The sequence below is a fragment of the Erythrolamprus reginae genome, chromosome 6 (assembly GCF_031021105.1).
Source record: "Erythrolamprus reginae isolate rEryReg1 chromosome 6, rEryReg1.hap1, whole genome shotgun sequence".
In the NCBI taxonomy this organism is placed as follows: domain Eukaryota; kingdom Metazoa; phylum Chordata; class Lepidosauria; order Squamata; family Dipsadidae; genus Erythrolamprus; species Erythrolamprus reginae.
Window position 1 is genome coordinate 97,482,812 of NC_091955.1, and position 23,627 is coordinate 97,506,438.

General features: G+C 45.6%; 2 protein-coding genes across 4 annotated transcripts in view; one reads left to right on the top strand and one right to left on the bottom strand.

Moving 5' to 3' along the window:
* The window catches only part of LOC139168825 (killer cell lectin-like receptor subfamily B member 1B allele B), a 23,794-nt gene extending 17,571 nt beyond the window's left edge, over window positions 1-6,223 (top strand). Inside the window, exons 5-9 of the mRNA XM_070754552.1 lie at window positions 597-695; window positions 3,157-3,255; window positions 4,036-4,190; window positions 4,738-4,880; window positions 6,103-6,223. Coding sequence (XP_070610653.1) covers window positions 597-695; window positions 3,157-3,255; window positions 4,036-4,190; window positions 4,738-4,880; window positions 6,103-6,223 — 617 coding nt within the window. The remainder of the gene's footprint in view (window positions 1-596; window positions 696-3,156; window positions 3,256-4,035; window positions 4,191-4,737; window positions 4,881-6,102) is intronic.
* A 1,713-nt stretch (window positions 6,224-7,936) lies between these two features.
* Window positions 7,937-23,421, bottom strand: TYMP (thymidine phosphorylase). 3 transcript variants are annotated; one of them, XR_011559396.1, is made up of 12 exons: window positions 23,049-23,421; window positions 20,102-20,255; window positions 18,704-18,853; window positions 17,222-17,424; window positions 15,977-16,075; window positions 14,643-14,772; window positions 13,395-13,513; window positions 12,318-12,480; window positions 11,503-11,733; window positions 10,428-10,568; window positions 9,189-9,629; window positions 7,937-7,969 (listed from the first exon to the last, which is right to left on the bottom strand). XR_011559396.1 is itself a non-coding variant. In XM_070754528.1 (11 exons), the coding sequence occupies exons 2-11, from the start codon at window positions 20,130-20,132 to the stop codon at window positions 9,430-9,432; spliced, it is 1,467 nt and encodes a 488-aa protein (XP_070610629.1). In that variant the 5' UTR covers window positions 20,133-20,135; window positions 23,049-23,421; the 3' UTR covers window positions 7,937-9,429. The 3 variants fall into 3 exon arrangements, 2 of the variants coding, with proteins under 2 accessions (XP_070610629.1, XP_070610627.1); XM_070754528.1 differs by having other exon boundaries at window positions 7,937-9,629; window positions 20,102-20,135; XM_070754526.1 differs by having other exon boundaries at window positions 7,937-9,629.
* Between the last annotated feature and the right edge of the window lie 206 nt (window positions 23,422-23,627).

Sequence of the window (23,627 nt, forward strand, 5' to 3'; positions counted from 1 at the left end):
CCTCTATATTATACTTCATGTTTGTGTCTAACGGAAATATTAAATTATTTCTTTCTCAGTGAATATTATTATTATCTTAGTCTTTGAGAGGGGCGGCATACAAATCCAATAAATAATAATAATAATAATAATAATAATAATAATAATTATTATTATTATTATTATTATTATTATTTAAAATGTGTTGCTGTTGCAGAATGCAGGTTCTCGGTGACTTATAACAGTTCGCTTACAGACCATTAAACATTGCAACGGACGTGGAAAAAAAATGACTTATGTCTGTTATTCACACTTATGACCATGACAGCATCCCAATGGTCAAAATGGCCAACGGTGGCCAGAAAGGTCGTAAACTGAAGCAGAACTCACTTCACAGATGTCTTGCTTAGCAACATAAATTTTTGACTTCCTAAGTCAAGAACTACCTGTATATAATCAGAGTAAACAAACTCCACTCACCCCTAGCAATGATGACGTAACCTAGTTGGGTCATGAAAAGGCTGCAAGAAAACAACCCAGCTCAAGAGAGCAGCAAAGGCTTCACCTGAGCTGCAAATATTTTCATTTAATGGCATTTGTCCTTTGTTTCCCACCAGAACTCCGTTGCATAACCAAATGGGCACCATTTCTTGCCGTTTTCCTAGCAGCGGTGGCCTTGAGCTTGTTCTCCATGCTGATGATTTGTCTTAACATCTGTAAGTATCTCTGCTTCTCTCAGCCTTCTCACCACACACTCCGGGACCCCTTCTTCTCTCAAGTGGATCCTCTGATGGTAGAATGGCCCGAGAACCTGCAGAAGGGTTGAGTAATTGACTGCGAGAGAGATCTCAGAGTCTTGGTAGACAACCAACAAAATATGAGCCAGCAATGTGCAGCGGCAGCAGCCAGAAAGGCCTATACAATCCTAAACTGCATCAACAGAGGGATACACTCTAAGACTAGGGAGGTAATACTACCACTCTATAAAGCCTTAGTTAGACTACACCTAGAGGACTGCATCCAGTTTTGGTCACCATACTACAAAACATACATTGAAACTCTAGAATAAGTTCAGAGAAGAGCAACCAGGATGATCAGAGGACTGGAAACTAAAACATACCAAGAGCGATTGCAGGAACTGGGCATGGGTAGTCTAGCAAAGAGAAGGACCAGGGGTGACAAGATAGCAGTCTTCCAATACTTGAGGGTCTGCCTCAGAGAGGAGGGGGGTCAGGCTGTCTTCCAGAAAGCCAGACGAGGAATAACGGATGGAAGCTGACCAAGGAGAGATTCAACCTGGAAATAAGGAGGAACTTTCTGATGGTGAGAGTGATCAACTAGTGGAACAGAAGTTGCCTGTGGAGATTGTGAATGCTCCAACACTTGAGACTTTCGAGAGGAGATTGGGCTGCCATTTGTCTGGGGTGATATAGGGTCTCCTGCTCAAGTAGGGGGGTTAGACTAGATGACCTACAAGGTCCCTTCCAACTCTAATAAACAAACTAACAAACAAACAAATAATTCCTCCCATAATCCTTGACTGCTAGAACTGGATGGCTGGGAATGTGGCGGGAGTGGGGGGTGGGTAGTGCTGTCAAACATCTCTGAAGAACGTCAATGCTAAACTTGATCAAGAAAAGTCCAGCTATTCCTCCATCCATGGACATAATTGTCGCAGCAGACAAGCTGGCTTGGAATACTTTCCGTGACTCTCCGTACAATATTGTTGTGTAAGGATGATTCCCCTACACAGTGTTGGATACCTAATGGCCATGTCCAGGACTAAGGAAGCAATGGAGCTCAACCAAAGAAAAGGCTGGACCCACAGACCAATGGGTAGGATTCACAAGGCTGTTAGAAAGGAGAACATAAGAACCTAAGAAGAGCCATGCTGAATCAGGCCAAAGCCCATCGAGTCCAGCATTCTGTGTCCCACAGTGGCCCATCAATTGTCCATGGGGATCTTGAGCAGAAACAGAAGACAAGACCCTCCCTTTCCCTCAACCCCCAACAAATGGGACCCAAGGGAACCCTGCCTGCCTCAACCCACATAGAGGCGGCATATGGACATCCATTTCAATAACCACCTATGATACACTTGGCATCCATGAATCTGTCCAATCCTGCCTTGAAGCTCTCCAGGCTGACAGCTGTCATGACCTTTTCTGGAAGTAAATTCCATAAACCAAGGACCCTCCAGGTGAAGAAATATTTCCCTTTATTTGTCCTCACTTTCTTACCTTTAGGGAGGGCCCCCTCGTCCTAGTATTGTGTGATAGAGAAAATGGTTTTTCCCTATCCACCTTTTCTATCCCATGCATGGTTTTATACACTTCGATCAAGTCACCCCTTAAACGCCTCTTTCAAGGCTGAAGTGACTGAGGCAACCTGGTTTCATAAGGGAGGAGAAGGGGGAGGAGAAGTGTTAAGGAGTTTGCAGAGTGACCCCTGAGATCAAGGATGCACATAAGCAAAGGAAACATGGAATTCTAGCAGATATCCAGCAGATACAGTAGTCAGGAGATATGAGTAACAGTTCAGTCATACAAACCAGATACATTAAAGCGTATAGAATAGTATTTACTGTAGCAAATATCGTAGTCAAGTTAAAAAATTCAGTCATACACAGTCAAATCAGTCAATAACTCTCAATACATATAACAATACTACAAGTACATAAACTATCATCAAAAACACAGTTCTTACTACAGCAGTCACAATAAATCAGCACAAAAATGAGCAGAAGAACACACATATACACAGAGAATCAGGCTTCTGGCTCCCTCTTATGGTCATCTGCAATACTACCTCTTAAAGCCAGAGTGTTTCAATACATAGAAGCATCCAATGTTAGCTTGTTTATATATTGCCAAACCCACACTGTTAATGTGCGTATTACTAACAGGAAGAAGGAGGAGAAGAAGAAAATGGTGGTAGTAGTAGGAGTAGTAATAGTAGTAGTCGTCATCTGTACTAGAAGGATGAAATAGTAGCTAAATCAGAGGCGGTAACTTTAGAACAATATCTCTATTTAAAGGCTTCACATGGGTGGACTCTAATTCCCAGAATCCCTTCAGATTTGGCCTTCTGGACTGAGCTTCACAAGTTGGTGGAGTGCCCTCTGTCCACCACTGTCCTTCTGCACATAGTCTCCAGTTTCTTTCTCCTTCGTTTCAGACATCAAGAAGGCCGATACATTAAATGACCAAACTTTGCAGATGAGGATGCAGGAGAACAGGTTGAACGATGCTATCAAACTGTTAGCAGGAGATCAGGGTAAGTGCCTGCTCCGTGCTGGCTTCTCCTGGCCCCCAAAATAGAATAGAACAAGAGCTAGGGTCGTAAATTCCTCCTCCTCCTCCTCCTCCTCCTCCTCCTCCTCCTCCTCCTCCTCCACCATCACCTTTTCCTCCTCTTCCTCTTCCTACTTGTCTTCCTCCTCCTCCTGTTCTTCTTCTTCTTCTTCCTCGTCCTCTTCCTTGTCCTCCTCTTCCTCCTTATCCTCCTCCTTTTCTTCCTCCACCATCACCTTTTCCTCCTCCTCCTCCTCCCCTTCCTCCTCCTCCTTGTCTTCATCCTCCTCCTGTTCTTCTTCTTCCTCATCCTCTTCCTTGTCCTCCTCTTCCTCCTTATCCTCCTCCTCCTCCTTTCAGCAACCCCAGTCCTTTCTAGCATTGATGACGCTACCTAGTTAGGTAAAGAAAGGTCTGCAGCAAACAGCCAAGCTCAGGCTGCACCAAGGAGCCCAGAGTGAGGATCTTGACCCAAAGCCCCTCCTACAAGGTGGGTAATGGCTGCAGCATCAAGATTAGAAGAGAGATCTTAGGTTGAGTGGTGGAGAAATCGTCGTTTGAGGCAGACGTCTCCATCCTCCCCGTTGGAGACATCTCCACCTCCTCAGCCATTCCTTCTGGACATCAACTCAAGCCTTCCTCCACCCAGTTCTGAACAGGGGGGGCGCAAAGAGAGAAGAACTGGACGAGTGAGCCGGGGGGGAGGGGTTTGCTATGCTTTCTCTCCCTCCCCTCGACCTCCCAGATCCACCCCTCTGTCTAGGTCAGCACTGCAAAATCTGCAGCAACTACACCTGGCTGCAACGGGGAGAGAACTGCTACCGACTGACGGATTTGTTGATGCCCTGGGGAAGGTGCATGGGGAAGTGCCAGAAGCGGGGAGGCGGACTACTCAAGGCTGAGACGCAAGGGGAGATGGTGAGCATTCTTTCCCTGGCAGCCATTGGGGGGGGGAGTAGGTGGGGGGGGGTGGATGGGGAAGAGGCTGTTGGTTGGAATCCCATCTTCCTCTTCCTCCCCCAGCTCTTCTCCCATCTCCATCTATCCATTCATCCGTCCTTCCATCCATCCATCCATCATCCATCATCCATCTATTTTTATCTATCTATCATCCGTCATCTATCTCCATCCATCCATCCATCCATCCATCATCTATCCATCTCTGTCTCTCTATGGTATGTATTCTATTCTATTCCCTCCTCTGTCTATCTCTATATCTCTCTTTCTATATCTATAATCTCTCATCTATTTGTCCACCCATCCATTATCCATCCATCCATCTATCCACCCACCCATCCATCCATTCATTATCTATCCATCTATCCATCTATCCATCCCATCAACATTGCTGAAGTGACGTCTATCCTTGAGGGTCCAGGTGTTGGGGCTGCTTCCTCTGAATATCCCTGAGTAGCCGCCATTTCCTGCTCTTTGGCCAGAATCAAACCGGGCATTTTCCTCGTAGGAATTCCTGCTCCAGGAGTCGCGCAAATGGGTTCGTGTAATTGATCATGTCCACGTCCCACAGAAGGTCTGGATCGGTTTGCTCTTCAACTTGTCTCAGACAACCTGGTGTTGGGCAGACGGAGAAATCTTGCACATGCAGATGTGAGGGTCACCTTTTCCCCCAGGGCTGAGGGGCTGCAGGTTGTTAAGGAGTGTGCAGAGTGACCCCTGAGTTATCAAGGATGCCCATGCGCAAGGGAAAACATGGAAGTCTAGCAGATATCCAGCAGCTAGTCAGGAGATATGGGTAACGGTTCAGTCATGCAAACCAGATACATTAAAGCATATACAATAGTATTTGTTTTAGCAAATATTGTAGTGAAGTTAAACAATCGAGTCATGCACAATTAAATCAATCAATAACTATCAATACGTACACAATACTACAAGTACATAAACTATCATCGAACACAAAGTTCTTACTACAGCAGTCACAATGAATCAGCACAAGAATGAACAGAAAAACACGGACTGAGCAGAGAAAGAGAATCACGCTTCCGGCTCCCTCTAATGGCCATCTGCAACACTAACTCTTAAAGCTATAACGCATTCATTGTTAGCTTGTTTATCTATTGCCAAAGCCAACCGTTATGTACATGATACTAACACAGGAAACAAAAGGCAGAGTTGTCTGTCTGAGGAACTCTGAGATTTGAAGTCCACTGGTCTTAAAGTTGCCAGGGTTGGAGACCCCTGCTTTAAAACATCTTTTTAAATGTTACTGAATCTTTTTTAAAACTTGGAGAAGTGCTGCTCCACCCTCACCCCAGAATGGACACAAAAGCCCTCCTTTAAACAACGACCCACGATAGGTGGTGGGAAAGCACCTGGGAGGGAGGCCCCTACTTACGACAGTTTGTTTAGTGACCCTTTGAAGTTAGAACAGGACTGAAAAAAGCAGTGGCTTTTATTCTGACCATTTTTCACAATTGCAACTGATGCAGCCGTTCCCTGCGATCTCGCAATTGAAATTTCGGACGCTCGGCCACGGACTCACATTTACAATGGTTGCAATATCCCAGGATCACGTGACGCCCTTCTGAGCAGCACAGTCAATAGGGAAACACAATTTGCTTTACAACCGGGTTACTAACTTATCATCTGTGGTGATTCGCTTAACAACGGTGGCAAGCAAGGTCCTAAAACGGGGTAAAACTCAGTTAAGTCAAAAGGTCACAAAAAGAGTTCATGTCTCTCTCTCTCTCTTACACACACACATACACACACAGAGGGATGCTGAGGCAGTCATAAATACAAACCGCTTATCAAGCGTTTGAATTTGAACCATATGACCATGCGGGAGGCTGCTGTTATCTCTTGGCAGATCCATCCATGTAAGCGCGCCATGTCCCGGAGAATGCTGCGTGGCGATTCACAACGGAAAGGCCATCACCAACCCCTGCAGTGAGGAGAACAGATGTCTGTGCAAGAAAGTTGTGCTTTGAGACCACCCACGGACGCCCCAAACTGTCCTTCCCCCACCTCTTTTTTTGCAATAAAGGTTCCCCTCATCCAGTAACTCATTGTGGCCTCGGGAAATACTTCCGTGGATGGAACTGCCCAAAGATATCTCTTCTCCTTCTTCAGAGGAGATTCATCAAATGTTTCCATTACTTTCATTTTCTTTTGTGTGTGTGTATTCAGTGAAGGGCCTGCTATCGGAACGCCTTGGGAGCACGCGTTCTGTTCTGTCGGGCTCTCTGGAAGAATCCTCCCAAAAATGTCCAGACACAATTTCAGACACACACACGTTTGAAAATTCAAAACAATGTTCTTTATACCGAAAAATGCAAATAAACCAAGCCCTCTTTTGGTATAGCCAAGAGCCCTCGTCTCCAAAAAAACTGGTAATTGGTACAAGTCCCTTATCAGTTCTGTGATACTTAGCTTGCAGCTGTGAGGCAATTCACAGTCCTTCTTTTTTCACAAAGTGAAACACACTTTGCTCTGGTTTAGTTTCAAAGCGGGGAAAAATCAGCACACAAAAAGTCAAAGTCAGTAAAGCAGGCACGAAACACAACGATCAGATAATCCTCCACAATGGCCAAACCCACAGGCTGCTCTTTATAGCAGCCTCACTAATGACCACAACCCCACCCAACCACAGGTGGCCTCATTTTCTTTGATAATAATCTTTCAGTTGTTGTTGCCTATGCATCGCTCTCCGCATGCGTGGCTGTATCATTAACTCTTGTTCTGAATCCAAGGAGGAGAGAGATAATTGATCTCCTTCTGAGCTGTCTGCCCCACTCTCCTCCTCCCTGTCACTCATGTCTTCTTGGTCAGAGGAGCCTTCATCATCAGATTCCACCGGGGGCAAAACAGGCCTGCAGCATGTGGATGTCTCCCCCACATCCACAGTCCTTGGGGCAGGAGCTGGGCCAGAGCTCACCACAACACATTCCTGGTGCGATTCTGTTTCTGCACATGCGCAGACACTGAATCTTGCGCGAGGATGAGATTTTTGCCTTTTTTGCTTCCGTGCATGTGAAAAAAAATGATGAAAATCAGTGGGAAAAAAGGTGAATCTAAACCTCCGTCATCCACCCGTTCTGAACTCCGCATCTCCGCTACTCGCAGCTTGCCTGCCCAGCCCTGGCGCTCACAACTCGCCCAGCCCCGGCGTTCGCTCAATGTTGGGCCCCCATCGCAGCAGCGTTCCTGCCCTTCACATTCCGGTAGCGTCTGACAGCGAGCCCTTCGCCCTTTGAGGGAAACGGAATGAGGACGCTCCTCTCTAACCTTCCCACCACGCCAGTCCATGATCTACTGACCATGGGAACTGCTCGTTCTCTCCCGCTGGCTTCCTGCTACGATGGTGACACCAGCTTCCCCCATGAACATTCTCCACGAGAACTATGTGCTTTGTCTCCTAGGATTTCCAACATTGTCAGAGAGCCATGTTAATTAATAACTTATGGTTTAACTTACGTCCAAACCTATGACTCATCATGTCAACGTGCTCTCTTACTGTCCTTGTGCCTCCCCCTCACTGTCTATCATACTCCCCTCGGGTAAACACACCCCGTTTATTAAGATGTCCACACCCCGTTTATTAAAATATCTAAAAGTTAATTGTAAATGAGTGTGCCAAACTACATTTCTTAGTAAGCATTTCACCATAACTCATCCCTTTACCCTTCTACCAGAACAAGGGGTTATATGAGGCAAAAGAACTTTATTTATTTTTTCTTACAACTCTTCCCTTTCCCCTAAGGAATTGTGGTTCTTAGGCATTGACTCGGTCCTGGAGAACATGATGCACATTTCTCTATTAGTTAAGACATCTTTTGTCACTGCTACCTTTCCTTTCTTGCAACAATATTCGGGAAAAAGGGCTTTATTTTTTTCCCTACAGCTGTCAAGCTGACCATGCCCACCCTGAGATCAACCCCAGCCGTGATGTGGCCATCAATGGAATTGACTTTGACACCCCTGACCTAAGTAGCAAGGGTGAAATGTGACCAGTGGATGCAAGTTACATAAGAACCTAAGAACCTAAGAAGAGCCCTGCTGAATCAGGCCAAAGCCCCTCGAGTCCAGCATTCTGTGTCCCACAGTGGCCCCCCAATTGCCCATGGGGATCTTGAGCAGAAAGAGAAGGCAAGACCCTCCCTTTCCCTTGACCCCCAACAAATGGGACCCAAGGGAATCCTGCCTGCCTCAACCAACATAGAGGCGGCACTTGGACATCTGTTTCAATCACCACCTATGATACACTTGGCATCCCTGAATCTGTCTCATCCTGCCTTGAAGCTCTCCCGGCTGACAGCTGTCACGACCTCTTCTGGAAGGGAATCCCATCAACCAAGGACCCTCTGGGTGAAGAAATATTTCCCTTTATTTGTCCTCACTTTCTTCCCTATGAGCTTTAGGGAGGGGCCCCTCGTCCTGGTATAATTTGGATAGAGAAAAGAATTGTTCTCTATCCGCCTTTTCTATCCCATGCAGGATTTTATACCCTTCAATCAAGTCCCCCCTTAAACACCATCTTTCAAGGCTGAAGAGACCAAGGCGTTGCAACCTGGTTTCATAAGGGAGGGGCTCCATTTCCTTGCTCATACTTCTTGCCCCTTTTTTGCCCCTTTTCCAGTTCCATCCTATCCTCCTTGAGGTGCAGTGACCAGGACTGTACACAGGACTCCAAGTGTGGCATCACCATCGATTTGTACGGAGACAATACAACACTTGCCGACCTATTTTCGATTCCCTTCCTAATCATGGCAAGCGTGGAATTTGCTTTCTTTACTGCTGCTGTGCATTGGGTTGACATCTTCAACCCAGTGCGCAGCAGCAGTTTTTTGGAGATGTGGTAGTGACAGCAGCGCAAGTCTTCGCCTGCATTCCCGGACATCACCATTTTCTTGTTTTTAACCCTCTGCACATGGGCAAAGCATTCTGTGCATGCACAGAGGGTGAAAAAACATGTGCAGGATCATAGCGCGGATTAAAAAGTGCACTTCCGAATTGGCAGAGGAGTTAAGTGGGTTTCACTGCGGCTCTGACGGCCTTGTCCAGTCTGTGCCACCAGGTGTATGGCAGCCTTCTGAAGGGGGCCGCCTCTTTTCTCGTCCTTCGGTAAAAGGGGCTTTAATCTAAGGCTGCAGCCTTGGGGGGACTTTTGGGGGAGCTGCTGCCAAGATCCTTCCACTCACTGGCCCAGGGGGGCCTGCTCTCTCCCCCCCTGTGACCCGGTCGTGGCCAACTCTCCAGTAGGAAGAAGTATTTTCGCCACCTTGGAGGTGGGGGTGAAGGGTTCCATGTCCCCCAGAATGAGGGCCTTCTGTAAGGTTTCTCGGTGGGTCTGGCTCAGCCGGGGGGTCTCATAATGGATTCGGATCCACGGGGTTCCTGGAAGGAAAAGGGAAAGAGAGCAATGAATCCCAACTCTCTCTTAAGCACTGGCGGTGTTACCTAGCTGGGTCATGAAATGTCTGAAAGAAAACACCCAAGGAACTCATAATACTCCTCCTCCTCCTCCTCCTCCTTCACCCGCCCCCTTCAGGAACTGATGATGTTACCTAGCTGGGTCATGAAATGTCTGCAAGGCAATGCAGAGAGCACCAAGGAGTCCATAGTCTTCCTCCCACCCCCTTCCAATTGGGTCATGGGAGAAAACAGCCAGGCTCAGAGTGCATCAAAGACCCCACTGTCCTCTTCCTCCTCTTCCTCCTCCTTCTTTTCTTCTTCTTCCTCCTCCTCTTCCTTTCCCTTCTTCTTCTTTTCTTCTTCTTCCTTGTCCTTCTCCTTTTTTCTTCTTCTTCTTCCTCCTCCTCCTTTTCTTCCTTTCTTCTTCTTCCTCTTTTTCTTCTGCTTCTCCTCCTCCTCTTTCTCTTCCTATTCTTCCCCTTTTTCTTTTTCTTCTTCCTTTTCCTCCTCCTCCTCCTCTTCCTCCTCCCACCTCCTTCAGGGACTATTGATGTTACCTAGTTGGGTCATGAAATGCCTGCAGAACAACCAACCTTCCCATAAACCACCAACAATTGCCTAGTGTTCCTTCCCTGCTTCCTCTCCCTTCCCCTCCCCTCCTCTTCCTCTGGCTTGTGGGAGGGCGCTGCATCCTGGGACCCCTTTCTAGGGGGAGCTCTGCCTTTTAGATGGGCCTCAAAGGCCTCCCTGGCCTTGGCGCCCTGGATCCGCCTCCCTCACCTTTGGCCACTCGCTTCCCTGTGGAGACCAGCAGTTCCGCGCCCACCCGAGGGTTGATCCTCTGACCCTCCTGGGTCCGTCCGGCTCCCAAGGCATGCAGCACCTGCGCGATGGGCAGAGCCTGGATCTGCTTCACGGTCCCTGCAGGGAGAGAAGACAGGCTGAGCGAGTGGACCCTCCACTCTGGCAGGGGGAGGGACACCCCCCCCCCCCTTCCCTGGTTCCTGAAAGCGACTCGGTCTTTTGCACAGCTCCTGTCTTGCGATGGAGAATATCTGAACCTGTTATGTCCCCTGTTGTTATGGACTTTCTTTCTTTCTTTTTTTCCTTCCTTCCTTCCTTCTTTCTTTCCTGCCTTTCTTCATCCCTCCCTCCCTTCCCTTCCCTTCCTCCTTTTTCTCTATTCTTTCTTTCTTTCTTTCTTTCTTTTTTCCTCCTTTTTTCTTTCTTTTGATCTATTATTATTATTATTATTATTATTATTATTATTATTAATTAGATTTGTATGCCGCCCCTCTCCGGAGACTCGGAGCAGTTTCCTTCCTTCCTTCCTTCCTTCCTTCCTTCCTTCCTTCCTTCCTTCCTTCCTTCCCTCCCTCCCTCCCTCCCTCCTTCCCCTTTAATGCTTTGTAAGTAGCTTAAGATATGCCCAAGACTCCTTTCCCCTCCTCTTTCCCCCCACTACAACAACCCTGTGAGGTGTGTGGGGCTGAGACAGAATGCCTGGCCCAAAGTCACCCAGCCGTCTTTCCTATCGAAGGCAGGACTAGAACTCGCCATCTCCTGGTGTCCTTCTGACGAGCAAAGTCAATGGGGAAGCCAGATTTACTTAACCATTTTGATGCAGTGATTCGTTTAACAACAACTGAGGCCAGAAAGGTTGTAAAATGGAACAAAACTCACTTAACAACTGGCCCCACTATAGTCATATGTCACGGACTTCCTGCGTTTCTAAGCACCTGCCACCAATCTTTTCCTCCAGGCTGCAGCCCTGGCCAGAAGCATCTGCAGGTGGGCACCATCAGGAAGGGGGGGGGGAGGAGAGAGATTTGCAGCGCCCCCCACCCCAGCATACCCTCTCCTGGAGCCCGCAGCTCTTCCTGGTTGCCAGCCGCTTTCAGGACTTGCAAACGCTGCTCCTCCGTCCCTTCACACAGCAGGCGGCACACCTCGGCCTCCACGCCTTGAGCCCCCAGCATGGCCTGGAATGTGCGCAGGGCAGCACCGTTGTCCAGGACTTGGCTGATCTGAGTGGCCCCCGCAGGCACGGAGGCTGCTCGCCCTCTCTGCCACAGCAAGATGCCTCCTGGAGAGAGAGAGAGAGAAAAGTCAGCCAAGGTGGCAGATGGAACCAGGGTGGCGCAGTGGTTAGAGTGCAGCACTAGTTCAGGATAGTTCAGCTAACTGCTAGCTGTAGTTCAGTAGTTCAAATCTCACCACTGGCCAAAAGTCGACTCAACCTTTCATCCTTCTGAGGTGGGTCAAGTGAGGAGCCAGATTGTTGGGGGCAAGAGGCTGATTCTGTAAACTGCTTAGAGAGGGCTGGGGGTTGGACCCGATGAGCCTCGAGGTCCCTTCCAACTCTTCTATGATTCTATGATTCTATGATTCTATGATTCTATGATTCTATGATTCTATGATTCTATGATTCTATGATTCTATGATTCTATGATTCTATGATTCTATGATTCTATGATTCTATGATTCTATGATTCTATGATTCTATAATTAAAAGCAGTATGAAGCGATATATAAGTCTAAGTGCTATTGTCCTTCCTTCCTTCCTTCCTTCCTTCCTTCCTTCCTTCCTTCCTTCCTTGGTGGCACAATGGTTAGAATGCAATATTACAGGCTGAATCTGTCCATCGAGGTACCATCACTGAGACACACCTAGTGTGGTGACCAGCTCACGGAGGTCCCCGGGGCCACCTCCTTCCAGGCACTGCAAGGCTTCAAGGACTTCCAAGGAATTGCCCACTCGGACACCCACGGGCTCATCCATCTGGCTTAGAATTGCCACTGTTTTCATCCCGAGATGGTTTCCGGTGGACACCTGTGGAAGATGGAAAGAACAGGCGGGAAAGGTGAGGTTTCTCCACCTTTACTTGGTGCAAGTCATCCCAAATCTTTATGAAAGGGAGTTACCAGTTCAAAGTTATGCCTGTTGGGCAACAGAGAGCACTTCATGCAAGTTATAAATGAGGTGTTACAGGATCATTTATATAAGGGGGTGCTTGTATATCTTGATGATATATTAACCCTAGACTAGAGGAACACATCTCATTGATCCATCAGGTTTGGTGAAAACTCGTAGACACTAAGCTCTATGTAGAAATATCAAAGTGTGTTAAGGAGTGTGCAGAACCCTTGAGTTATCAAGGACATGCAAAGAGGAAAATGTGGGATTCCAGCAGATATCCAGGAGATATGAGTAATTATTCAGTCATACAGGACAGATACATTAAAGTGTATAAAATATTGTTTACTTTGGAAATAGCTCAGTCAAGTCTTTCTCTCTCTTTCTCTTCTTCTCTCTTCCTCTCTCTTCCTCTCTCTCTCTCTGCCTCTTTCTCTCTCTCTTTCTCTCTCTCTTTCTGTCTCCTTCTCTCTCCATTTCCCTCTCTTTCCCTCTCTCTCTTTCCCTCTTTCTCTCTCTTTTCTCTCTCTCTTTCCCTATTTCTCTCTCTTCCTCCCTCTCCTTCTCTCTCTCTCCCAGCTCCATTCCCTCTTCCCCCTTGGAACTCTCAGCTTGCTGACCCCAACTCCCATGACTTCTCCTCTGATTTGGCTGCTGGAGGGAGGGGCTGGTGGCCGACAGACCACAACACTTCTGTTCCAAGGGTTGAGTTTTCATCTCCAAGGACAACACTGGGGGAGAAGGAAATCCATCCCTCTGTGATGCTAACCATCATTGTCATCCGTCCCCCAACCTTCCAAAGAAGCTGGATGGGGCAACTTCGGTCTCACCAGGTTTCGAGCAAGCTGCTCAGCACTCTCCAGCGTATGGTACAAGGCGGCACTGCCAAATTTGACATCCAGCACCAGAGCAGAAAGATTCTCCACCACCTTCTTACTCAAGATGGAACCTAAGAGCCAAGAAAGAAGCTGCTGAGCCCATGGTGCACAGCTCTTCCCCAGAAGCTCATAGAAACACAGAAGGCTGAAGACAGGAAAAAAACCCTCAGTCTGTCTTTTATTTAATATATATTATATTATATTATATTATATTATATTATATTATATTATATTATATTATATTATATTATATTATATTATATTATATTATATTATATTATATTATATTATATTATATTATATTATATTATATTATATTATATTATATTATATTATATTATATTATATTATATTATATTATATTATATTATATTATATTATATTATATTATATTATATTATATTATATTATATTATATTATATTATATTATTATATTATTATTATATTATATTATATTATATTTCTATGCCACCCTCTCCGAAAAGGATTCTGGGCAGCTAATAATAGTCAAAAATACGAAAACAACACAATATAACAGCAATAACAACATAATACTCTGTGATTTAATTTCTTATTTTTAAATTAACATTTTTATATTTTATTTTATATTTTTGGCAGATGATAGATAAGGGAGTGGTACTGTGGCCTCGAGATGAAGTTCTGGCCTTACAGTCAAGAGGCTGTGAGTTCGATCCTAGGTAGAGGCAGATATTTTTCTCTCTGGGCACAATGAGAATATTTACCCTGTGAGCCGCCCTGAGTCTTCGGAGAAGGGCAGCATACAAGTGTAATAATAAATAATAATAATAATAATAATAATAATAATAATAATAATAATAATAATAATAATAATAATAATAAACAAAATTCCTCACTGCCGGTGGGAAAATTTTGGTGATTTTCTGCTTATGCGCACAAGAGAATGCAGAGCTCCGTGGGAAGCAGACTGGTAGCGGCCGTAAGTAGGAAGCCCTGCCTGATTTCACCCCTGAGAAAACCCAACCTTTTAATGCATCCGGGCTAAGAGCTGCCCCTTGACTGGTGTACTATAGGGTTCCTGCTTGGGCAGGGGGTTGAACTCGATGGCCTTCATGGTCCCTTTCAACTCTAACAATAAATAAAATAAATAAATATAAATAAATAAATCCTGCCAGGAATTCAGTGCCGGTCCTGAGACCATCCAGGGTCTGAAGACTTACTGACGATGAGGGGCAGGCTGTCGACTGTGGCTGTCACGTCTCTCAGGGCGTAGAGAACCTTGTCGGCAGGGACCAGCTGTTGGCTTTGCTCCACAATGCAGCAACCAACTTTTCCCAGGATCTCTTTCATCTGCAGGAGAACAAAGCCCATCGTTGGACATCCAAGAAGCAGGATTCTGGCCTGGTTCTTCCTTCCTTGCCCAGGCAAGCCTTGAGTTCGGGGAGAACCTCAGCCCAAGTTCTCACAATGCCTTAAACACAAACACACCGGTCCCCTTGGGATCTGATCAAAGGGAACTCGTCAGTATTGGACGGCCACTTACCGCACTACCCAGACGGTCCTTGGTGGCCAGGGCAGGCGCCCATGGCCCTGACACATGCATGCATGCGCCCCATGCAAGATTTGGCATCTGTGCATGCACAGCAAGCCAAATCTCACGAGATTCTGGCTATTTTTGCCTATATTTTTGTTTCCGCGCATGCACAGAAGCAAAACCCGGCAAAAATAGGTGAAATCTTGTGAGTGTGAGACTTTGGCTATTTTTCGCCAGTATTTTTGATTCCGTGCATACGCAGAAGCAAACAACCAGAGACTTTTGCTGGGAATCTGTCCGTCGGCCTATTCCCGGCCCGAAATCTATCAGTCATGCCATTCCCAAGCCATTTCCACCGGCCGGACAGCATCTTCCTACATGGCGGGAGGAGCCCATGACTGGGACTCGTAGAAGAAAATGTTTGTAGCTCAGGGTTGGACGGTGGGTTCCTTGGTGCTCTATGAGCTGGGTGGTTTCCTTGAAGATGTTTTGTGACCCAAGTAGGGAACATCATCAGTGTCAGAGGGAAGGGGGTTGTGAGAAAAAGAGGTGGAGGATGAATACAATGTTGATTGTGAGAGGTCCTTGGTGCTCTCTGAGTTTGGATGTCTGCTTGCAAGACGTTTCTTGACCCAACTAGGGAACATCATCAGTGCTAGAAGGGAGGAGGGTTGTGGAAAAGTGGAGGAGGTACGAGGAGGAAGAGGAGGAGAAGGAGGACTGTATGGTCATTGTTGATCTCAGAATTTGGCTTGCTTGCTTGCAAATATTGACCCAACTAGGGTAAATGATCAGTGCCAGTAGGTAGGGAGGGTTGAGTTGAGGAGGAGGAGGACACTGGGGTCCTTGATTATTTTCTTGTAGACATTTCCTGATCCAACTATGGAAAACAAGGGATTTGCTCTCTGTACAAGTTGGAACTGCCAATAAAAAAGCAACACCCCCAACCACAACTGACAGGACAAGCTACATTCTGATACTTTTCTCTAGTTGGGTCATGAAACACGTCGGTCTTCTCACCTGCTCTGGGCTCTGGGAAACACGAAAGCCTGGCACCGATTCCAGTTTGTCCAGCGTGCCTCCGGTATGGCCCAGTCCTCGGCCACTGATCATGGGCACCTGCTCAGGAGAAAGAAGCACCAAGGGTTAGAAATTCTGTTTATCTATAACACCACAGAACAAACAAACAGCACAGTCACCATGTGCTTTACTACTTAACTACCTTTAACTATAACTTTAACTACCTTCACTCATGCCCTCACCACCTCGAGGTTCGATTATTGCAACGCTCTCTACATGGGGCTACCTTTGAAAAGTGTTCGGAAACTTCAGATCATGCAGAATGCAGCCGTGAGAGCCATCATGGGGCTTCCTAGATTCGCCCATGTTTCTGCAACACTCCACGGCCTGCACTGGCTGCCAATCGGTTTCCGGTCATAATTCAAAGTGTTGGTAATGACCTTTAAAGCCCTACATGGCATTGGGCCAGAATACATCCGGAACCGCCTTCTACCGCACGAATCCCAGCGGCCGATAAGGTCCTACAGAGTTGGCCTTCTCCGGGTCCCGTCGACCAAACAATGTCATTTGGCGGGCCCCAGGGGAAAAGCCTTCTCTGTGGCGGCCCCGGCTCTCTGGAACCAACTCCCCCCAGAGATTAGAACGACCCCAACCTTCTTTTCTCTCACAAATTACTTAAGACCCACTTTTGTCACCAGGCATGGGGGAGTTAAATTATCCAGGCTATTACAAGTTATGCATGGTATGTTTGTGTGTATGTTTGGTTTTTTATAATAAGGGTTTTTTAGTTGTTTTTATTAATTGGATTGTTCATGTTGTTTTACCACTGTTGTTAGCTGCCCCGAGTCTGCGGAGAGGGGCGGCATACAAATCCAATTAATAATAATAATAATAATAATAATAATAATAATAATAATAATAATAATAATATAGCAAGAAAGAGGAAACTCTACCTAGAACAGAAGAGCAGACCAGTGATGGCGAAATTTGTTTCCTTGGGTGCCAAAAGAATGTGGGTGCACACTATTGTGCATGAACAGAAGCAAAAAATCACCGAAAAGTCACTGAAATCTCCAGCGCCTGCGCATCCTCTCATGAGATGTTGCTTCCTGCGCATGTACAGAAGCCAAATCTTGCTCCGCCGTGCATACCCGCCCGCCAATTACCCAGAGCTGGGTGTGCATCTCTATTTTTGCTACCGGAACACCCCCGCCCCCAATACTGCTTCTGGCCCTCCTGACGCACCTTGCAGCCACAGGCCGCCAATGCGGGGGCCAGGGGCAGGCTGACTTTGTCCCCCACGCCCCCCGTGGAGTGCTTGTCCACCAGCAGTCCTCGCCACTGTGCCGGCCACTCCAGAGTGGTCCCTGAAGCTGCGATTTCCTGGGTCAGCACCAGCGTCTCGGACTGCTCCATCCCTCTCAAACGGATGGCCATCAGCATGGCCCCTGGAAGGAGAGAGGAGAGAGGTGGGTGGGGTCCCAGATGGAAAAAGAGGGCGAGGGCAGGTGGGAGAGGTCTCACAGCTGCGAGACCAAGTCATGGTTTAACTGTGGCTAAGGCCGCCAAACGGGAAAGCATTGTTTGTAAAGTTAAATGACTTTGGACTTCTAAAGATAGGAAATGGACTTAAGTTAAATGATTTACAGAATTGTTCACAGAATTGGTCAAACCTAGATGAGCCTTGGATGACTGTAACACATCGTGGCACCCGTTTATTGATAAGGGTATGTCTGTAAATCAATTCTTAGGGGCGGGGTTGGGGGGGTTCTCAGATTCCTTCTCCCTCTTAATATCTCCGTGTATGCTTTTTCCTTGTGTGCATTTAATTTGATTAATTTTAGCAATTATTTAATACACATTTCATGCTTTAATCAAAAATATTTAATTTAATTCTATTGCATTATTTTGCTAAAATGCTTAATTTAAAATATTTAATTTTTTCATTTAAAATTGTAACTATTTGATTCAAGAACATTTAATTATGTCCTTAATTTGTTTAATTTGAAAACGTTTAGGCGTGTCCTTTAAACATAGTCAATGGTTTCAATGAATATTTAAAATAATTAGTAGTTGATTATTTTTAATCAAATGACAGATTATTTTTAATCAGAAATATTCAATGGTTGAGTCATATGGGATTGGGCAGCATATAAGTCAATTAAATTAAATTAAATTTAAAAATTCATTCTTTCATTTAAAGCACTTTTCGTGTTTCATTCATTTCATTCATTCATTCCGCCCCGAGTCTTCAGAGAGGGGCGGCATACAAATCTAATAAATTGAATTGAATTGAATTCTATCATAATTTTTAAAAATTACTTGATTTCAATTCTTTTTGTTCTTTCTTTTAAAATATTCAGTTACTTCATTTTAAAAGATAACTTTTTCGATTGAAATTTTTCATCTCTTTAATTTTAAAGAAAAAAGGAGAAAAGCCATCATTTGCAAACCCACAGTTGTATTATAATTTTTTTTAAAAAAAATATGGTATTTGATTTAATTTTTAAAAATACTTTATTTTTCAATAATCAATTATTTTATTTTAAAATATTTAACTCTTGCGCATGCGCAGAAGCATAAAAGCACCAAAAAAAGCTGAAATCTCATGTGCCCACCCGTCCTTTTGCGAGCTTTTGCTTCCTACGCATATGCTACCGGAATTCTGCGCCCCCATCAAGGTAGGAACCCAATACTGGTCCCACCCCGTCTGCCAGGCAGGCTCACCGATTTGCCCCTCCCGGGACCTGCCACTGCCAAGAGTTTGCACGAAGTAGCGGATTTCCTCCGGTCGAAGCGTCTCACCATCCCGTTTCTTCCGGATAATTCCTGGGATGCTGATTTGACCACCTTCCTCAGGTTCTGTGTTGCTGGGCCCTGCCGAGTCAAAGCAGGGGGACACGGTGAAGATGGGGTGGGGGCAATGATTTGGCAGGAAAGGGGCCTTTTCCCCTCCTCGCCTCCCCTTCTAGAAAGCATCATGATCCCTCTGTGTATCTCTCTCCCTCGTACGCTCTCTCTTTCTTTCTCTTTCTCTCTCTCTCTTTCTCTCTCTCTCTCTTTTTCTCTCTTTCTGTGTCTATCTCTCTCTTTCTCTGTGTGTATCTCTCTCTCTCTCTTTCTCTTTCTCTTTCTCTCTGTGTGTGTATATATCTTTCTCTCTTTCTCTCTGTGTATCTCTCTCTTTCACTCTCTCTTTCTCTCTGTGTATCTCTCTCTCTTTCTCTCTCTTTCTCTGTGTGTACCTCTCTCTTTCTTTTTTCTCTCTCTCTTTCTCTCTTTCTCTGTGTGTATCTCTCTCTCTCTCTTGTTCTCTCTCTCCTTCTCTCTCTTTCTCTGTGTGGTATCTCTCTCTTTCTCTCTCTCTTTCTCTGTATCTCTCTCTTTCTTTCTCTCTCTCTCTTTCTCCATGTGTATCTCTCTCTCTCTTTCTCTCTCTTTCCCTCTTTCTTTCTCTCTCTTTCTCTGTCTCTCTTTCTCCCTGTGTATCTCTCTCTCTCTCTTTCTCTGTGTGTATCTCTCTCTTGTTCTCTCTCCTTCTCTCTCTTTCTCTGTATGTATCTCTCTCTCTCTTTCTCTGTGTGTATCTCTCTCTCTTTCTCTCTTTCTCTTTCTCCGTGTGTGTATCTCTCTCTCTCTCTTGTTCTTTCTCTCCTTCTCTCTCTTTCTGTGTGTATATCTCTATTTCTCTTTCTCTCTCTTTCTCTGTATCTCTCTCTTTCTTTCTCTCTCTTTCTCCGTGTGTATCTCTCTCTCTTTCTCTCTCTCTCTTTCTCTGTGTGTATCTCTCTGTCTTTCTCTCTCTTTCCCTCTTTCTTTCTTTCTCTTTCTCTGTCTCTCTCTCTCTCTTTCTCTGTCTCTCTCTTTCTCTCTCTCTCCGTCTTTCTCTGTGTGTATTAGCAGAGGGGGAAACTGCACTCTGCACATGGGCAGAACAGCGGCAGCCAAGCAGTCCTAAAAGATCATGTTCTATCTCCACCTGGGTGCCTTGGCTTGAATAGACCAAGACCCCTCCTGCCCCCGAATATACAAATGGCCCTATCCCCCCCACAACCCATGGAGGCCGTGACCTCCCTAATTATGCACCCCTCCTTGAAAATTCGGGACGGTGGGATAGAGGATTACCTGGAGGCCTCAGATCTGTTGTGGAAGACATCACCTGTGGAAGGAACAACAACGCAATCGGTGCTGTTTGGCTCACACTCACACAACGCTGGTGTTAGGAATCTTTGTGAAGGCTTCACAAATCATCTGCTGTGAGGATAGTGATTGCACAACACTGGAAAAAATGAAACCAAACCCCGGGAAGATGACACTGCCGAAAAAATAACATCGTGTGCAGAAATGGACAGTCTTATTAAAAAAATAAAATAGAGATGAGGAAGAATTTATTAACTGCTGGGATGAATTTTATAATTGGATGGGGAAAAGGAGAAAAAAGAAAATAGAGCTAGTAAGTTGCAATAAACTTGGAAATTTGGATATAAAAGGGAATTTTAAAAAAAACTATACCTGATTAAGATCATTGCTAGTATTTGATGTATTATGTAAATATGACATGTAATGGGAAAGAAACACTTAGAATTGTAATGCAGGCACATCACAAATTGTCCAATTTTTTAATGTTTTGTCTGGTTGTATGTGTGTTTATAAATAAAATTTATTTTTACTCTTTTTTTTTTAAAAAAAGAATCTTTGTGAAGGCTTCCTGGCCTGAATCAGTGTTCCTTGGTGTCAGGACTAGCTCAGTCCCAATGAGTTCCACAGGCTACTCACAAGAAGCCTGGAGACTAAAACATACGACAAACAGCTGCAGGGTTTGGGTGTCAGCGTTCCAAGAAAAACCTCCAACGAAATTGTTCTGTCCCAGCGATGAAACTACCAAGTAACAGGTCCACACCCATGGATTTGGCAAGGTTTAAGCATGACATTCTAAGGGTTTTAGTAGCGGGGATGTTTAAATGTTTTAAAAATGCATCAGAAAGCAAAAAATAAGCCCGTTTCAGTCTTAGCCGTTCATTAGAGTCTCAAACAATAAATCACTCCCCAAATGCGTCAACTTGATCTCCAATTTCTCATTACCATGACTCACTCTGAGTTGGCAGGAAGCCCAGAAACAGATATTCCACTTCTCAAAGTGTAATTAAACATAATTAATCCAAAAGCTCAACCTGATCATCCATCTATCACAGCTGAAAGTTGATTTCTGCACCCGCTCATCAAGAGACCCACCCTCAAATACCCAAAAGGCCTGGCCAAGTGTTCCAGAGATCTATTCACCCAGAGACCTCCTCTTGTTCAGCCACTCGTGTCTGCTGACAGCCCTGCGTACCCTGGCATGGAGAAGAGGCTCCTCCTCTTCTCCCGAGTCACTCAAGGGCACCTCTGGAGGTGCAGCAGGCCCTGGTGGGCTCTCAGCCTCTGACCCCATTATCCTCTCTGACCTCCTCACTATCAGATTTGGATGCCAAGTACGCAGGCCTAGGATCCCACCCCACCCCAGTCTCTTGATCCTGGGAATCCATGATCAGCTGAGTAGGACACGGATGAACCACAACAGATACAGAGGGTCCTGAAGCAGCTGCAGAAAGAGGGCGGGTCTGGATAAGAAATTAGTCATCTGTTTTCTTTGCTTTCTTCCTATGCAAAGTGGAGCTTGAAGCTGATGACTAACAAATGTGCCAATGACTATTTCTGTCATTTTCTGGCAATGGCAAAGGAGGAAGTGGTTGATCAGTGTCTCCCTCTGAGTTTCTGATTCTTGTGTTGCTGAATTTCTCAGAGAGAGAGAGAGGAAAAGAGAGACAGAGGGAGAGAAGGAGGGAGGGCAGGAGGAGAGAAAGGAAGGAAGGAAGGAAGGAAAGAAAGAAAGAAGGAAAGGAAGGAAGGAAGGAAGGAAATATTATGCCTAACCCTGTCACATTTTATTTTATTTTATTTATTTATTTTGTCCAATACACAACAATACCCAATGAAGGTTATAGAGGTTATGCTCGAGTAAAATATATTAGAGAAAGAATAGAAGTGAAAATTTAGGAATAGAATATATCAATTAGAGAATAGAAGGATGTTATGAGAGTAGTATAAGAAGAATAGAAGAATAGTAGATACGATATAGGATAGACAATAGGACAGGGGAGGGGAGGCACACTAGTGCACTTATTCACACCCCTTGATTTTCTTATTTTGTAGGGGGGGTTATGAGAGAAAGGAGGGGAAAGGAAAGTGGAAGAGAGTGAAAGGAGGGGAAAGGAAAGGAAACAGAAAGGAAAGAGAAAGAAAAGGAAGGAAGCAAAGAAGGAAGGAAGGAAAGAAAAGGAAGAATCCATAACAACAGGGGACCCAAGGGGCCCAGATGTTCTCCATCACAAGACGTTCTGAAGCAAACAGGAGTTGTGGAAAAGAGAGAGAGGGAGGGAGGGAGGGAGATCTTTTTTTCATGGGCTCCAAAGTTCCCTGCTTGCAAGTTTAACTCCGTTTCTTTTCCCTTGTTCTGAGCTGCTCCCTTTCTATTTGTGAGGACAATTAACCAGAGGAACTGCTCGCCTGCAGAAGTTGTGCTTACTTCAACACTGGAAGTTTTAAAGAAGCGACTGAAAGACCATTTGTCCAGAATGGTATAAGATCTCTTGCTTGAGCAGAAAGAGAGAGAGAGAGAGAGAGAAGAAGAAAGAAAGAGAGAAAGAGGGGGAGAAAGAGAGAAAGAGAAACACATAAAGACAAAGAGATAAAGGGAGAGAAAGAGAGATACACAAAAAATAGGAAAGAGAAAAAAGAGAGAAAGAGAGAGAGAGAGAGAAGAAAGAGAGAAAGAGGGGGAGAAAGAGAGAAAGAAAGAAAGGGAGAGAAAGAGAGAAAGAGAAACACATAAAGAGAACGAGATAAAGGGAGAGAAAGAGATACACAAAAAATAGGAAAGAGAAAAAAAAAAGAGAGAGAGAGAGGAGAGAAGCAGGTGGGTGAAGGTCTCTGAGGAGAGGAGACCCCCCCCCCTCCCTGGCAGAAAAAAGACATCTGTCACTCTCTCCAGCTAACATCCCTGAAGCAACTGGGCCACACCTGGAGAACTCACCTGCCAGCTGCGAGGTCTTCCGTGGGGTGGATGGCCCAGCAGATGCCCGTCTGGAAGCCCCCCCCTGGCACGTCCTGGTCTCCTTCAAGGGGGCAGAGGCAGAGAAGGCTCTGAGGCCGGCCTTGGTAGACGCTGAGGAAGAATTCAAGCAGGAGACAGAGAAGAGCAGAGGGGGCCCGGGGGGGGGGCGTTATTCCCAGAGGCCAAGACTCTGCCTGCCGTTCCCCGAGCAGGGGGAAATTCAGAAGTAACGTCTAGGAATTTGTGTGTTTGTCCAACGGCTTCTTTGCCGGCCTCCTCCCTTCCCGGTCAGCCGGAGCAAAACTTGCCTGGGGCGTTTGGCAAGAACTGGAAATGTTGCAATGGGCTTCCTGCCACACATTTGTTAATCTTTGACTTGGTGGGAAGTTTAAAATCATGCATGGAGGTTTTTCTTTTTTTAAAACATTTTTATCCGTTTCCCTCCTGCGACAATCTATCCAAGCAGTTTGGGATCGAGATTTCCTGGCTGTGGCGAGGTGGGTGGGTGGGATGCCCAGGTTCGCCTGATGCACCAGTTGCGACCCTATTTGGACAGGG

Coding starts and splice junctions, on each gene's coding strand:
- TYMP (XM_070754528.1), bottom strand. CDS start 20,132: ATGTCTTCCACAACAGATCTGAGGCCTCCAG. Junction 17,425..18,703: donor GTCCCGGGAGGGGCAAATCG/GTGAGCCTGCCT, acceptor CTCTCCTTCCAG/GGGCCATGCTGATGGCCATC. Junction 16,076..17,221: donor TGGCGGCCTGTGGCTGCAAG/GTGCGTCAGGAG, acceptor TCTCCTGAGCAG/GTGCCCATGATCAGTGGCCG.